The 14,510-nt window shown below is 39.3% G+C and overlaps 1 protein-coding gene across 6 annotated transcripts in view; it reads right to left on the bottom strand.

Annotated features, from left to right (window-relative positions):
- Window positions 1–1,591, bottom strand: part of LOC109874595 (ran-binding protein 3) — a 32,310-nt gene extending 30,719 nt beyond the window's left edge. For 2 of the 6 annotated variants that reach the window (XM_020466581.2, XM_031810172.1), the window contains exon 1: window positions 1,497–1,591. In XM_020466581.2, coding sequence (XP_020322170.1) covers window positions 1,497–1,518 — 22 coding nt within the window. In that variant the 5' untranslated portion in view covers window positions 1,519–1,591. The remainder of the gene's footprint in view (window positions 1–1,496) is intronic. The other 4 variants (XM_020466577.2, XM_020466579.2, XM_031810171.1 and 1 more) reach the window with 3 other exon arrangements.
- Between the last annotated feature and the right edge of the window lie 12,919 nt (window positions 1,592–14,510).

The raw sequence follows: 14,510 nt of genomic DNA, 5'->3' as shown, positions 1-14,510 counted from the left end.
AAAATAGCTGTGAAGCAACGCTCCCCATTCAACCTGACAGAACTTAAGAGGATCTGCAGAGAAGAATGGGAGAAACGCACCAAATACAGGTGTGCCAAACTTGTATAAAAGAAAATACCTCTACATTTGCAAAAATGTCTAAACATCTTGAGTAAAAAATCAAATGTAATACATTTTAGAATACGGCTGTAACCTAACAATGTGGGAAAAGTCAAGGGGTCTGAATACTTTCCAAAGGCACTGTATCATTAATTTTTTATTGGAATGTCGGATGTTGATTTCGGGAGACTGCCATCACGGAAAAGTGAACAAAACACTTCAGTTAAAGCTACAATATGTAACTTTTTGGGCGACAGACAAATTCACATAGCAATGCATGCTATAGATCCATCATTTTAATTGAAAGCTTCAATGTGCATTATTTCTAGTTCTAGCTTCCAGTTCTTAAGTATATTTTACTTTTCGGTTTACACCAGCTTCAAACATTTGAAAATACTATATTTTTTGTCTATGTAAAATAATTATGAGCAGTCTAGATGGTACAATGATTCTCTACACTTGCTTGTTTGGTCACAAACTTAAATTAAACTATTAGAATTTCTGCAACCGGGAAATGGCGGAGCGATTTCTGCATAGTGCATCTTTAACTAGTCTTCATAGCGTCTGTGCAGCAGCCTTAACGTTCCTACCACGACATAGCCACTAGCCTACCTCCCAATCAGATACAGCAAAACAACTTAGTAAGCTAGTTACATCATATAGGCTACTAATATAAATACAGTTACAGACAACTCAGTGAATTTACAAGCCACAATGCGTTTCTAACTAGATAACTGGATTTGGCGTAAGAATAAGGCTCAGACTTGTTAGTTATTGTACTAGCTACCTAGTCCTCTCCGGTTCCGAATGTGCAACATTCATTAAAATTGCTGGCAAGTGGGGTGTTGACAGATAGTTGGCTAACCTTTCAAGAATTCGGGGTTTTACTGGTTAGTTAACTGTCCTTGACAAATAACAGTCTTGCTAAAGTTAGCCATAGCACCCGCCAAGGAGTAGCGAGTCATTTCGCCGGCTAACGTTGGCTAGCTGATGAAATTGTTAGCTAGTTACAGTAACGTCAGATGTGACAACCACAAATAAGCAACCCACATAGCTAGGTAGGAAGCAAACATGCATTAACGTACATTACTAATTGATTATATATAAATAAACACACAAACACCTTACTAACACGTAGTTAATGGTACCATAATTTCTGATTACCTAGCTAACGTTAGCCAGCGTCCCATCCCCGCCTAAAAAGAGACGCTTGCTCTGAAAGCTAACGTTTTCTTTTGTATATATGCAACCGGAGTTGACTTTTTTATTTTTTTTTCGTTCAACTGTTCTCTTGAAAGGCTACGAAGCACTATTTTTAGCACACAGTAATTTAACTATAATTAAAACATAATGTAGATAATCCAACGGTTTCGTTTCCTCACACGGCCACTGCTCACCTTCATTTGCCAAGTCCGCCATTTTCCTTCTTTGCTCAACACCCACAATCCACCACGCAAAATACGTGTGGGCAGACAGAAACAAATCTCTCAGAAATAGACAAAAAATCACTCAATATCGATCACCAGTAGAATTTGTAATGGAAACGTAGAACATAATCAATATCTTCAAATATTAACGTATGCTTTGTCTATCATAGCAGCAATTCAAAAGTGTTATTTTCAGAGAGAGAGAGCACCATCCAAAGTAGCTTAATCAATTTGTGACCAAGGTAATAGGATATATACCCATAGGCTAAGGCCATCAACTCTAGGAGAGAAACTGAGTGAAACAAACTTTGGGTTTCAATTCAGAAATCTCATGGTTTCGCGGGGCCCCCTCAAGGTCTGACAAAGGACCTTTTTTTGGGGGGGGATAAAAGATTGCCTAATAGCAAAATGTGTAGAATTGTAGGATGAGAGAAAATGTTGCTGTTTTTAAGCTAATTTCCAGCTATTCTACGCATATTGCTATGGGGCAGAGAGAAACATTTGCAGTTTTATAACTAAACTTATGCTATTGTACACATTTTGCAATGAGGCTGAGAGAATTTTTAATTTTTAAAGCAAATTTTCTGGAAGTCTACTAGGGCTGAACTCAATTAGTAGACTGGTTGATTGTTCGTAAACCAAAGATTGTTGTAGTCAGGCAGTAACATACACACACACACATCTATATACACACACACAGTTGAAGTCTGAAGTTTACATACACCTTAGTCAAATACATTTAAAATCAGTTTTTCACAATTCCTGACATTTAATCCAAGTAAAAGTTCCCTGTTTTAGGTAAATTAGGATCACCACTGAAATGTCAGAATAATAGTAGAGCGTGATTTATTTCAGCTTTTATTTATTTCATCACATTCCCAGTGGGTCAGAAGTTTACATACACTCAATTAGTATTAGGTAGCATTGCCTGTAACTTGGGTCAAACGTTTCGGGTAGCCTTCCACAAGCTTCCCACAATAAATTGGGTGAATTGTGGCCCATTCATCCTGACAGAGCTGGTGTAACTGAGTCAGGTATGTAGGCCTCTTTGCTCACACATGCTTTTTCAGTTCTGCCCACATATTTTCTAAAGGATTGAGGTCAGGGCTTTGTGATGACCACTCCAATATATTGACTTTGTTGTCTTTAAGCCATTTTGACACAACTTTGGAAATATGCTTGGGGTCATTGTCCATTTGGAAGACCCATTTGCGACCAAGCTTTAACTTCCTGACTGATGTCTTAAGATGTTGCTTCAATATATCCACATAATTTTCCTCCTCATGATGCACTCTATTTTGTGAAGTGCACCAGTCCCTCCTGCAGCAAATCACCCCCACAACATAATGCTGCCACCCCCGTGCTTCACGGTTGGGATGGTGTTCTTCGGCTTGCAAGCCTCCCCTCCAAACATAACGATGGTCATTATGGCCAAAAAGTGAAATTTTTGATTCATCAGACCAGAGGACATTTCTCCAAAAAGTACGATCTTTGTCCCCATGTGCAGTTGCAAACCTTAGTCTGGCTTTTTTTAATGGCGTTTTTGGTGCAGTGGCTTCTTCCTTGTTGATCGTCCATTCAGGTTATGTTGATATAGTACTCGTTTTACTGTGGATATAGATACTTTTGTACCTGTTTCCTCCAGCATCTTCACAAGGTCCTTTGCTGTTGTTCTGATTTGCACATTTCGCCACCAAAGTATGTTCATCTCTATGAGACAGAGCATGTCTCCTTTCTGAGTGGTATGACGGCTGCGTGGTCCCATGGTATTTATACTTGCGTACTATTGTTTGTACAGATGAACGTGGTACCTTCAGTTGTTTGGAAATTGCTCCCAAGGATGAACCAGACTTGTGGAGGTCTACAAATAAATGCTGAGGTCTTGGCTGATTTCTTTTGATTTTGTCATGATGTCAAGCAAAGTGGCACTGAGTTTGAAGGTAGGTCTTGAAATACATCCACGGGTACACCTCCAATTGACTCAAATGATGTCAATTCGCCTATCAGAAGCTTCTAAAGCATTTTCTGGAATTTTCCAAGCTGTTTAAAGGCAGAGTCAACTTAGTGTATGTAAACTTCTGATCCACTGGAATTGTGATACAGTGAATTATAAAGTGAAATAATCTGTCTGTAAACAATTGTTGGAAAAATGACTTGTGTTATGCACAAAGTAGATGTCCTAACCGACTTGCCAAAACTATAGTTTGTTAATAAGAAATTTGTGGAGTGGTTGAAAAATGAGTTTTAATGACTCCAACCGAAGTGTATGTAAACTTCCGACTTCAACTGTATATATACACATACATGCAGTACCAGTCAACAGTTTGGGCACCTACTCATTCAAGGGTTTTTCTTTATTTGAACTATTTTCTTTATTGTGGAATAATAGTAACAACATCAAAACTACGAAATAACACATGGAATCACATAGTAACTAAAAAAAAGTGTTAAACATATCAAAATGTATTTTATATTTGAGATTCTTCAAAGTAGCCACCATTTGCCTTGATGACAGCTTTGAACATGCTTGGCATTCTCTCAACCAGCTACACCTGGAATGCTTTTCCAACAGTCTTGAGTGAGTTCCCACATATGCTGAACACTTGTTGGCTGCTTTTTCTTCATTCTGCGGTCCAACTCCTCCAAACCATTTCAATTGGGTTGAGGTCAGGTGATTGTGGAGGCCAGGACATCTGATGTAGCACTCCATCACTCTCCTTGGTCAAATAGCCCTTACACAGCCGGGAGGTGTGTTAGGTAATTGACCTGTTGAAAAACAAATGATAGTCCCACTAAGTGCAAACCAAATGGGATGGTGTATTGCTGCAGAATGCTGTGGTAGCCATGCTGTTTAAGTGTGCCTTGAATTCTAAATATATCACAGACAGTGTCACCAGCAAAGCACCCCCACACCCCCACACCTCCTCTATGCTTCATGTTAAGAACCACACATGCAGAGATCATCAATTCGCCTACTCTGCGTCTCACAAAGACACAGCATTTGGAACCAAAAATCTCAAATTTGGACTCATCAGACCAAAGGACAGACTTCCACCAGTCTAATGTCCTTTGCTTGTGTTTCTTGGCCCAAGAAAGTCTCTTCTTCTTATTGGTGTCCTTTAGTAGTAGTTCGTTTGCAGCGATTCGACCAGGAAGGCTTGATTCACGCAGTCTCCTCTGAACAGTTGATGTTGAGATGTGTCTGTTACTTGAACAGACTCATTTTACTTTATTTGGGATGCAATTTGAAGTGCAGTTATTCCAATGATTTTGTCCTCTGCAGCAGGGGCATCTCTGGGTTTTCCTTTCCTCATGAGAGCCAGTTTCATCATAGTGCTTGATGGTTTTTGCGACATTCAAAGTTTTTGAAATTTTCCAGATTGACTGACCTTCACGTCTGAAAGTAGTGATGGACTGACATTTCTCTTTGCTTATTTGAGCTGTTGTTGCATTATTATGGACTTGGTATTTTACCAAATAGGGTAAAAATAAGACAAGGTCAGTCAATCCATAAAATCTTAAGAACTTTGAAAGTTTCTTTAAGTGCAGTCGCAAAAACCATCAAGTGCTATGATGAAACTGGCTCTCATGAAGACCGCCACAGGAAAGGAAGACCCAGAGTTGCCTTGCTGCAGAGGATAAGTTCATTAGAGTTATCTGGTCAAATAAATGCTTCACAGAGCTCAAGTAACAGACACATCTCAACATCAACTGTTCAGAGGAGACTGCGTGAATCAGGCCTTCATGGTTGAATTGCTGCAAATTAACCACTACTAAAGTAAACCAATAAGAAGAATAGTTGCTTGGGCCAAGAAACATAAGCAATTGACATTAGACCAGTAGAATTCTGTCCTTTGGTCTGATGAGTCCAAATTTGAGAATTTTGGTTCCAACCGCCGTTTCTTTGTGAGACACAGAGTAGGATACTCTCCGCATGTGTGGTTCCCAACGTGAAGCATGGAGGAGGAGGTGTGATGGTGTGGGGGTGCTTTGGTTGTGATATTGATTGTGATTATTTAGAATTTAAGGCACACTTAACCAGCATGGCTACCACAGCATTCTGCAGCGATACGCCATCCCATCTGGGTTGCGCTTAGGGGCAGTGGTGTGAAGTACTTAAGTAAAAATACATTAAAGTACTATTTAAGTCATTTGTGGCGTATCTGTACTTTACTTTACTATTTATATTTTTGACAACTTTTACTTTTATTTTACTAAATTCATGTAGAAAATATTGTACTTTTTACTCCATACTTTTTCTCTGACAATCGATTGTACTCGTTACATTTTGAATGCTTAGCAGGGCATGAAAATGGTCAAATTCATGCACTTATCAAGAGAACAGATGGGCATCCCTACTGCCTCTGGCGGACTCACTAAATTCAAATGCATCTTTTGTAAATAATGTCTGAATGTTGAAGTGTGGACCCTGGCTCTCCATACATTTTAAAAACAAGACAATGGTGCCATCTGCTTCGCCCCTTTACCCCTACCTACATGTACATATTACCTCAATTACCTCGACTAAGCTGTTCCCCAGAACATTGATTCGGTACCTGTATCACCTGTATATACTGTAGCCTCTTTATTGTTATTTTATTGTGTTACTTTAGTTTATTGAGTAAATATTTTCTTAACTCAGTTTTTCTGCATTGTTGGTTAAGGGGGGGGGGGGGGGTACTCCAGTGCTCATGGTGCAACATGATCACAATGGTCTAACTTCCTCTCCTCTCCTTCATCTAAAAAACTCCTTCATCTAAAAAATAACTTAACTTGGCCCAAGAGGGCTTGAAGAGAGAAGTTTCAAGACTCAATAGGTAGGTGGAAGATTGATTCGATCTGCGCACTGGGTTAAGAGGTGTAACTTGCTTGCAGATCCACCACTAGATGGGGTAGCGTACAAGGGAATTCAACATGCTATGACACAATTGAAAATGTATTTGAAGGAAATACCTCATCCTAATCTGGCTATAGATAACCCCATAAGAGCTCTTGTATTTCTAGTCATATAGACAACCACATAAGAGCTCTTTTATTTCTAGTCATATAGACAACCACATAAGAGCTCTTGTATTTCTAGCCATATAGACAACCACATAAGAGCTCTTGTATTTCTAGTCATATAGATAACCACATAAGAGCTCTAGTATTTCTAGTCATATAGACAACCACATTTCTAGTCATATAGATTTTTACATTTATTTTACCTTTATTTAACTAGGCAAGTTAGTTAAGAACAAATTCTTATTTTCAATGACAGCCTAGGAACAGTAGGTTAACTGCCTTGTTCAGGGGCAGGACGACAGATTTTTACCTCGTCAGCTCGGGGGATTTGATCTTGCAACTGAATCTTGCGATTCAAGTAATCAAAGCTTGATGTTGAGTTGGTTTATTTGAATCAGCTGTGTAGTGCTAGTGGGCAAAAACCAAAACATGCACCCAGGGGGAGCCCCAGGACAGAGTTAGGGAAACCCTGCTATAGATAACCACATGAGAGCTCTTGTCTTTCACACATCAAGACAAAATCTGAGGTCAACATTTTCCTGAGGCACTACCAAGCCCATACATGTCCCCCCACCCACTCCCATGCTTAACTGCTCTAGGCCTACTCCACATTCATCACAGACAGAAGAGGAGGAAGATGGAAGCTTTTCAAGTGTGCTGCTCCATAAACAATGGTAAGTCTAAACCTGACAAGAGACGCACATCTAAGAGCCATATGCATGCCCCTCCCCCAACTCATATATACTATAGAAACATTGAGATGGTGCCGACAGAGAGGGCTGCCTTGCTTCTAGTTCTTAGGAAACTTTGCATTTTGCTACACCCGCAATAACATCTGCTAAACATGTTTATGTGAACAATAAAAATGTGATTTGATATATACATATATCTTACTCACACAGTAAACACAGTGGTTGTTATATACTGTTATATAGCATTAACTCTAGTCAAATCGTGAAAATACTCTAACAGGAAACAGTAGGCTTACCTTCCTGTTTTTTTGTTGTTGCGGTTTACAATGTTTGTTGACATTGTGTGATGCACGACTCAAACATGAAAAATAACGTTCTGTAGAGATGGGGAAGTATTCCTGTTATCGGTCATGCCTGTCTTGACATTTTCAGTGGGAGAATCCAAATAGTACATCAATAACCGTCAAAATGTTTGTTTTTCCCATGTTTGGTACATCTTATTTATAAATGGCTGGTTAAAGCTCTAATTAATAATAGCTTCATATTAGTGACTTGTCCATATTTCACTCTGTTTTGCACAATGTCTTTGGAGTGTCCATCAAGACATTCTTGTGAATTCAAGGCCATACTTGATGCTTCACTGATGTCAGGAAGAGTGTTAGACAGTTCCTTAATATACAGGTCAGTATGTGAACCTATACCGAGGCTTCTCTTTGTGCCAAAGTAAAGTTTTCATTCAGCAACACTGATTAATGGCTTTGGATATTGCTTTTCCCGAAACGCATGCAACATGACAAACTATCAAAGTTGGAGAGAGACATAGTCTCTTTCATGCAACCTGAATCCCTGGGTTGTGTCCCAAATAGCACCCTATTCCCTATATAGTGTAGTATAGTAGTAGTGCACTACATAGGGTATAGGGTGCTATTTGGGATGCACGCCCAGGATCTCTTGGCAGTGGTGCCATTATCTTTTTCTAAGACTTTATGACAAGGTATTTCTCAGCTATTGTTCAGAGTTCAGTGCCATTAATCTGTCAGGCTCAGTAGCTATGAAACCATTACCAGGAAATGGGACAACTCTAGCCAACTTTGTTTTAACTATGGCAGGTGATTATGAAACAAGCAAACTGTTGTATTTCACAAGGAAAAGACAGCGAGGGTCGCGTCAAACTTTTTGAAAATGACCAAAACAATGTGAGTAAATCAACAACAAATCAGATTTATCTTATTTTATGTGAACTATTGTTTTTGCAAGAAAATGTTTATAACATCTCCTTGACATTTGAACAACTCACTCTCAATCTCCTCTCCTGCCATGCTGGGTGGAAACAGAAATATAGCCTGTATATAGCCTCCACATTGACTCTGTACCGGTACCCCCTGTATATAGCCTCCACATTGACTCTGGTATGAAGGTTTTGTTCAACAAAGTGAGACCACAGTGTTGTAATAGTATCCTCACTTGCAGGACCATAACACCAAAAAAACACTGACAAGAAAAATAACCCTGAGGGCAAAGGAAACAGAAAGGGCAGGCTGTTGACATGCCTCATTTGGCTGTTATGGGATGCGCCCTATTCCTTTTGTAGCTCACTACTTTGGCCAGGGCCCATATGGAATGGGGTGCCTTATTTGGGACACGATTGTGATAGTGTTGGTTGTGAAAGTGACTTGAGCATCACTGAACATGAGCTATCCGATGACATGTCCACTCAGGGCTGACACTTTCCCATCAATATAGGTCAGGGATTCATTAAAGTCAAAACAATCCTTGTCTGGCAAGGAAACTTATTTTTTTTGGTTGAAATATTTGATCTTAAAAATTACGTTTAGCGAGACAAGGGTGTTGCCCCTCTTTTGGAATTTGTGAAATATTTTCAACATTATTCATTTCCATGTCGGCTTTATGCCCAGAAATGTCTGGAGCAAAGGATCCCAATTTCAAACTCTCCCCAAAAGGTTTTATAATTCTAAAACCTGGCAATAATTAATATTAACTGAAAAGGGATCTTATTTAGTTTCTTGCAATAGGCCTCGCTGACTCAAAGAATATTTATCTCAAAACTGTGGTTCCCATAAAAAAAAATGGCTGTAAATTTGGTGAACTCCGTCAGTTTTGTCTGAAATCTTAAATTAATATTAATGTCCTCATAACATGTAGTGTTATGACAACTCATGGTCTGAAAAGTTCTCTACTTTTGTCAGAGTCGTGTGTATAGGTGGCAGGGAAGTCAGGCGCAGGAGAATCAAACTGAGTGTAATGGAGTATTTAATAACAAATAAACGAAACATACGCCAAACACTAAATGCAACAATAAATAGTGGGTACGAGGACCCGTCGCGCACCAATACAAAAACCAACACAACACTGAATAACAATCTCTGACAAAGACATGAGGTGAAACAGAGGGTTAAACACACAACAGGTAATTGATGGGATTGAAACCAGGTGTGTAGGAAGACGAGACAAAACCAATGAAAAATGGATCAATAATGGCTAGAAGACCGGTGACGTCGACCGCCGAGCACCGCCCGAACAAGGAGATGCTTCGACTTCGGCAGAAGTCGTGACAACTTTTGATAGATTTAAACAATCAATATTGAAATCACCCTGGTCACATCCATAAACTGTCAACTCCATCTCCCTGACAGGATATTAATTTTGTTTCAAATATGTTTATTTTAATTAGGTTTTAGAGTCATAAGCAACTGAGGGAAAACAAAATTACTACTGTGTATACCACTTGAATGAATAAGAAAAATGACATTTTTTGCCAACTTCGCAAAACCTCAAATCTGCCAGATTTTTGTCTAATGGAAAGTGTGCTGAAAAATCTTAAAGAATGGTTGTTTTAATTGGAGATTTTCAAATGAATCATTTTCTATATTTTACAAATGTTTGTATAGAACTTGTATAGAACTATTGTTTGAGGAAAAAATATGTCTTTTTTTTAGTATTTGTATTCAACTCCACCAAGTGGCTTAAGATTTTTTTTAAATTGTGCAATATTCTGAAAATAATATGTAATCACTGCCCTGCAACATACAGTTTGCTTAAACTGTTGAAGTATTTGCTGCACTAGATCCTTTCTGAGGGATAATGTTTGATTTATAAATGTTATTTTATGTTCAGATTTTTTTTTTAAACGAACAAAATTAATCCTAGAGTGTTATACAGCGCTTTACAATAAAGCCTTTTTTTTATAGTCTAACGTTCGAATTTCTATAAATCGGTGTGTTTTTTTTAAAGGTTTATAATCCCAATAGAATCGTATTTCAGCTGGAAAGAGGAGATGAGAGGCCAAACATGGAAGAAGATATGATTTAAGACCATGCTGACAGAGGCTCTTTAATGTCAGAGTTAGACTCATTGAGTGTGTCTCAAATGGCAACCTAAACACTATGAAGTGCACTACCTATAGCTTTGCTTAGCGTATGAGAAGGTCACAACTGTCAGAACATGTTCAGAGGGAAAATTATTTGTGAGCACAAGACCTCTCTTTACAACGATATGTAATTCCTGTCACTAAATCCCTATATGACTCTAAAAGTAGATTAGGTTGAGTTTATAGAGAGAAATTGTAATTCAATATTTGTACATTCTGGCATATCTGTGTATTCCTGCTTTTCCATCCCGACTTACCCCCACACCAGGGTGTCGCCAGTGTTTTATATACAAACAAATTCACATAGAAATGTGAGTTATAGATCTGTCATTGTTATTAGGGCGGCAGCTAGCCTAGTGGTTAGAGTGTTGGACTAGTAACCAAAAGGTTGCAAGATTGAATCCGTGAGCTGACAAGGTAAAAATCTGTCGTTCTGCCCCTGAACAAGGCTGTGAGTGAGTGAGTGAGTGAGTGAGTGAGTTTATTTTATTTTTACAGGGACAATGTACATTAATCATCGTTTCAGTAAATGTGCCGGGTAATTTTCAACAGCAGTCCCTGGGCAGGTTATTAAAAACAATTACAATACAGACAATCATTGAGCAGTGAGCACACGCAGCGCAACATAGGACAAGCAAGACACAGCATGCAGACAAAGCAACATAGCACAAAAAGCAACAAGACAAAATCCATAAAAGCAACCAAGTGTTTCCACACCTCACAAGCTACAGACTACAGACAACATGGAAAACAGCAATGCACAGCTAGGGATTATGTTCACAAATCTGATTGACCTTTAGACATGTCTTCAAGCATTTTGTAAAAGTGTGATAGGTTATGTGTGTCTGATGGCAGTGTATTCCAGGATTGGAAGCTCTCACAGAGAAAGCGGATTTACTAAAGGTGCTTTTCCTTAAGGGAACTATACAGTCACCCCTCATGGCAGACCTTGTGGATCTGCTGCCATATGTTTGGGTTTTCTGTTTAACAAAAATACTGAGTGGAGGGGGAGCCAGGCCATTTAGGATCTTGAATACAAGACGTGTCGGTGTATTGCACAAGATTTTCCCAACTCAGGAGCTCATGCTTTCTTAGGATGTAACAGTGATGATGGTTATTGGGCTTCCTATCAAGCACTTTGAGAGCCTGTTTGTAGACAGACTGAATGGGTTTTAATGTTGTATAGCAAGCTTGGGCCCAACTAGTCAAGCAGTACGTTAAGTGGTGGAGTATCATAGATTTGAAGTACAGTTTTGCTACCTCTGTAGTCAAACAATTTCATATAAATTGGAAATTAACTAGGTTGAATTTGGTTATTTTAATTACCTTTTTCACCTGCTTTTTAAAAGAGAGGTTGGAATCAAGTATGATGCCAAGGTACTTAAAATCAGATACCACCTGGAGCTTCTTCCCTGACACATAAGCATCTGGCTCAGTAGCATCTGTTGCCCTCTTTGTGAAGAACATGCAGACAGTTTTGTTCACATTGAGATGCAAACACGAGTCACTGAGCCACTTTGTAACCTGGACCATTACAGTAGTAAGTTCTTGTGCGGCTTGTTGTTTGATCTTTGCATGCACATATATCACTATATCATCTGCATACATTTGAACTTCAGACCCAGTACAGACAGAAGGCAGATCATTAATGTACAGGCTGAACAGGAGGGGCCCCAGTATTAACCCTTGTGGCATGCCCACATCATAGCTAAGAGTGGGCGACAGCTCATTGCTCACTCTGACACACTGAGTTCTGCCTTCAAGGTATGATTTCATCCATCTCAAGGCATTGGGGGAAAGTTGAACTTGGACAATTTTGTGATGAGAATCTCATGGTTAACAGTATCAAAAGCCTTCCTTAGGTCCATAAACACAGCCTTAACAACGCCCCCTTTGTCCATCTTGGACTTCACATTTTCCAGAAGAAAGCAGTTGGCCATTTCTGTGGAGTGTTTCGCTCTGAAGCCAAACTGCATGGGTGTAATGTGTAGGGGCTGATTTTGAGGTGGGCAATCAGTTGTTCTGCTACACACTTTTCAACAACCTTCGACACCACAGGTAGTATACTAATGGACCTGTAGTTACTCACGTCAGCAGGGTCATCCGATTTAAAGATGGCCGTTATTTTGGCCGCACTTCCATACCCTTGGAAACACCCCGTGGCCCATAGATGTGTTGGTGACCTTAGTAATGGGGCCAATAAGTGACTCTTTGTAAGAAAGAGTCCAGCCCAAACACATCTTTGGCTTTCGAGTTCTTTAGTGAGGTAATCACCTTGTTCACCTTTGACTCAGAAACCTCCCTTACGATGAAGACAGGTTGAGCGTCATTTACTAGCACTGAGCCCAAGAAACCAGTGCAGGGGTTCTGTGTCAGTACCCTGACAGAGTCAATAAAGTAGGAATTGAAGGCTATTGCTATTTCGACTGCATCCTGTGTTAGATTGTTATTCACCATGATTTCTAGTCTTTTTGTAGTTTTACTATGGTCTTTCCCTGTTAACTTTTTTAGATTCTCCCAGATCAATTTAGAATTTCCCTTTGCTTCACCAATTATGTTAATAAAACAGTCTTGGCCTTGGCCTGTCTGATTTCTTTCATCACCTTATTTCTCAACGTGGCTTTTGGGTTAACCCACTGTTCCTAGGCCAGTTAACCCACTGTTCCTAGACCAGTTAACCCACTGTTCCTAGGCTGTCATTGAAAATAAGAATTGGTTCTTAAAACTGACTTGCCTAGTTAAATAAATTTGTATTTTTATTTTTATTGAAAACAAGTCTAAGCAGTTGTATGTCTGTTCTATTTCTATGCTTCCCATTCTTAAGTTTTGTTTTTGGGGTCTTTTATTTTCGGTTTTGTACACCAGCTTCAAACAGTTGAAATACTACATTTTTGGTTATGGACAAATATTTTTCACAGACATTTAGATGTACAATGATTACAGGGGAGGCTGGTGGGAGGAGCAACAAGAGGAGGGGCTCCTTATATAGGCTGGAATGGAGTAATTGGAGTCAAAGGTGATTTTCATTTGTTTGATATGTTAGAAACCGTTCCATTTATTCCATTCCAGCTATTACAATGAGCCCGTCCTCCTATTGGTCCTCCCACCTGCCTCCTCTGAATGGTTTTTTCTACACTATACTTGCTTGTTATGTTTTGTCACATAAACTGAAAATTAGGTGAACTATTAGAATTTTAGCAACCAGGAAAGGGCAGAGTCGATTTCTGCATAGAGCAAATGTATTGTGTTTCCATCAGGAGTGTGACACTATAAACTAAAAACTGTTGCTTTGTGAGAAGGTGTTAAAGTTCACAGTAAAGCCATTGTTATGAAAATGACAGCTGAAAAATACCCAGGGCTTTGCCTTGGCTTCAAGTCAGAGCAGGTCCTCCAGAGCCCTACCCCAGTGAGACTCGGGTGCCGGCTCAGAAAAGTATTTTGGGTAAAACACTGGGGTAAATCCTCAGTGGAAATGCACCAAAATCTGTGTAGCATGTTATAGCAACCTATACGTTCTTATGGATAGTAATTTTATATATTTGTATTATGTTGGTTTTGTAAATTGTATATATGCAGGGCTCCCTTGTAAAATAGATCTTTGTCTCTTTTACAAGGAAAGGTGGGGAAAAAAATGTCTGTATTATTGATTTGAGATCATGTTGTATGAGGTTGCAGATTGTATGGTCTCAGCACTGTCTACAGACCGTTCTAATCATCCAGTGCCTGGCTCTAGCAGTCTTCCCAGAAAAAAACATTGTTTTACAATGGAGACGTTTGGTCAGGCTCACTATCTTGGCAATTCCCGAGATAGGAATTTTACTGGGCGTTCCTGGCTTGATAAAGGAAGCCATGATCTGTTGGGAGTAAAAAAAGCGTGGACTTCCGCTGACAATAAAACCA

Source organism: Oncorhynchus kisutch, linkage group LG30 (genome assembly GCF_002021735.2).
Source record: "Oncorhynchus kisutch isolate 150728-3 linkage group LG30, Okis_V2, whole genome shotgun sequence".
NCBI lineage: Eukaryota > Metazoa > Chordata > Actinopteri > Salmoniformes > Salmonidae > Oncorhynchus > Oncorhynchus kisutch.
The sequence above is the reverse complement of the archived record's forward strand: the minus strand, read 5'-3'. Positions and strand labels throughout refer to the sequence as shown.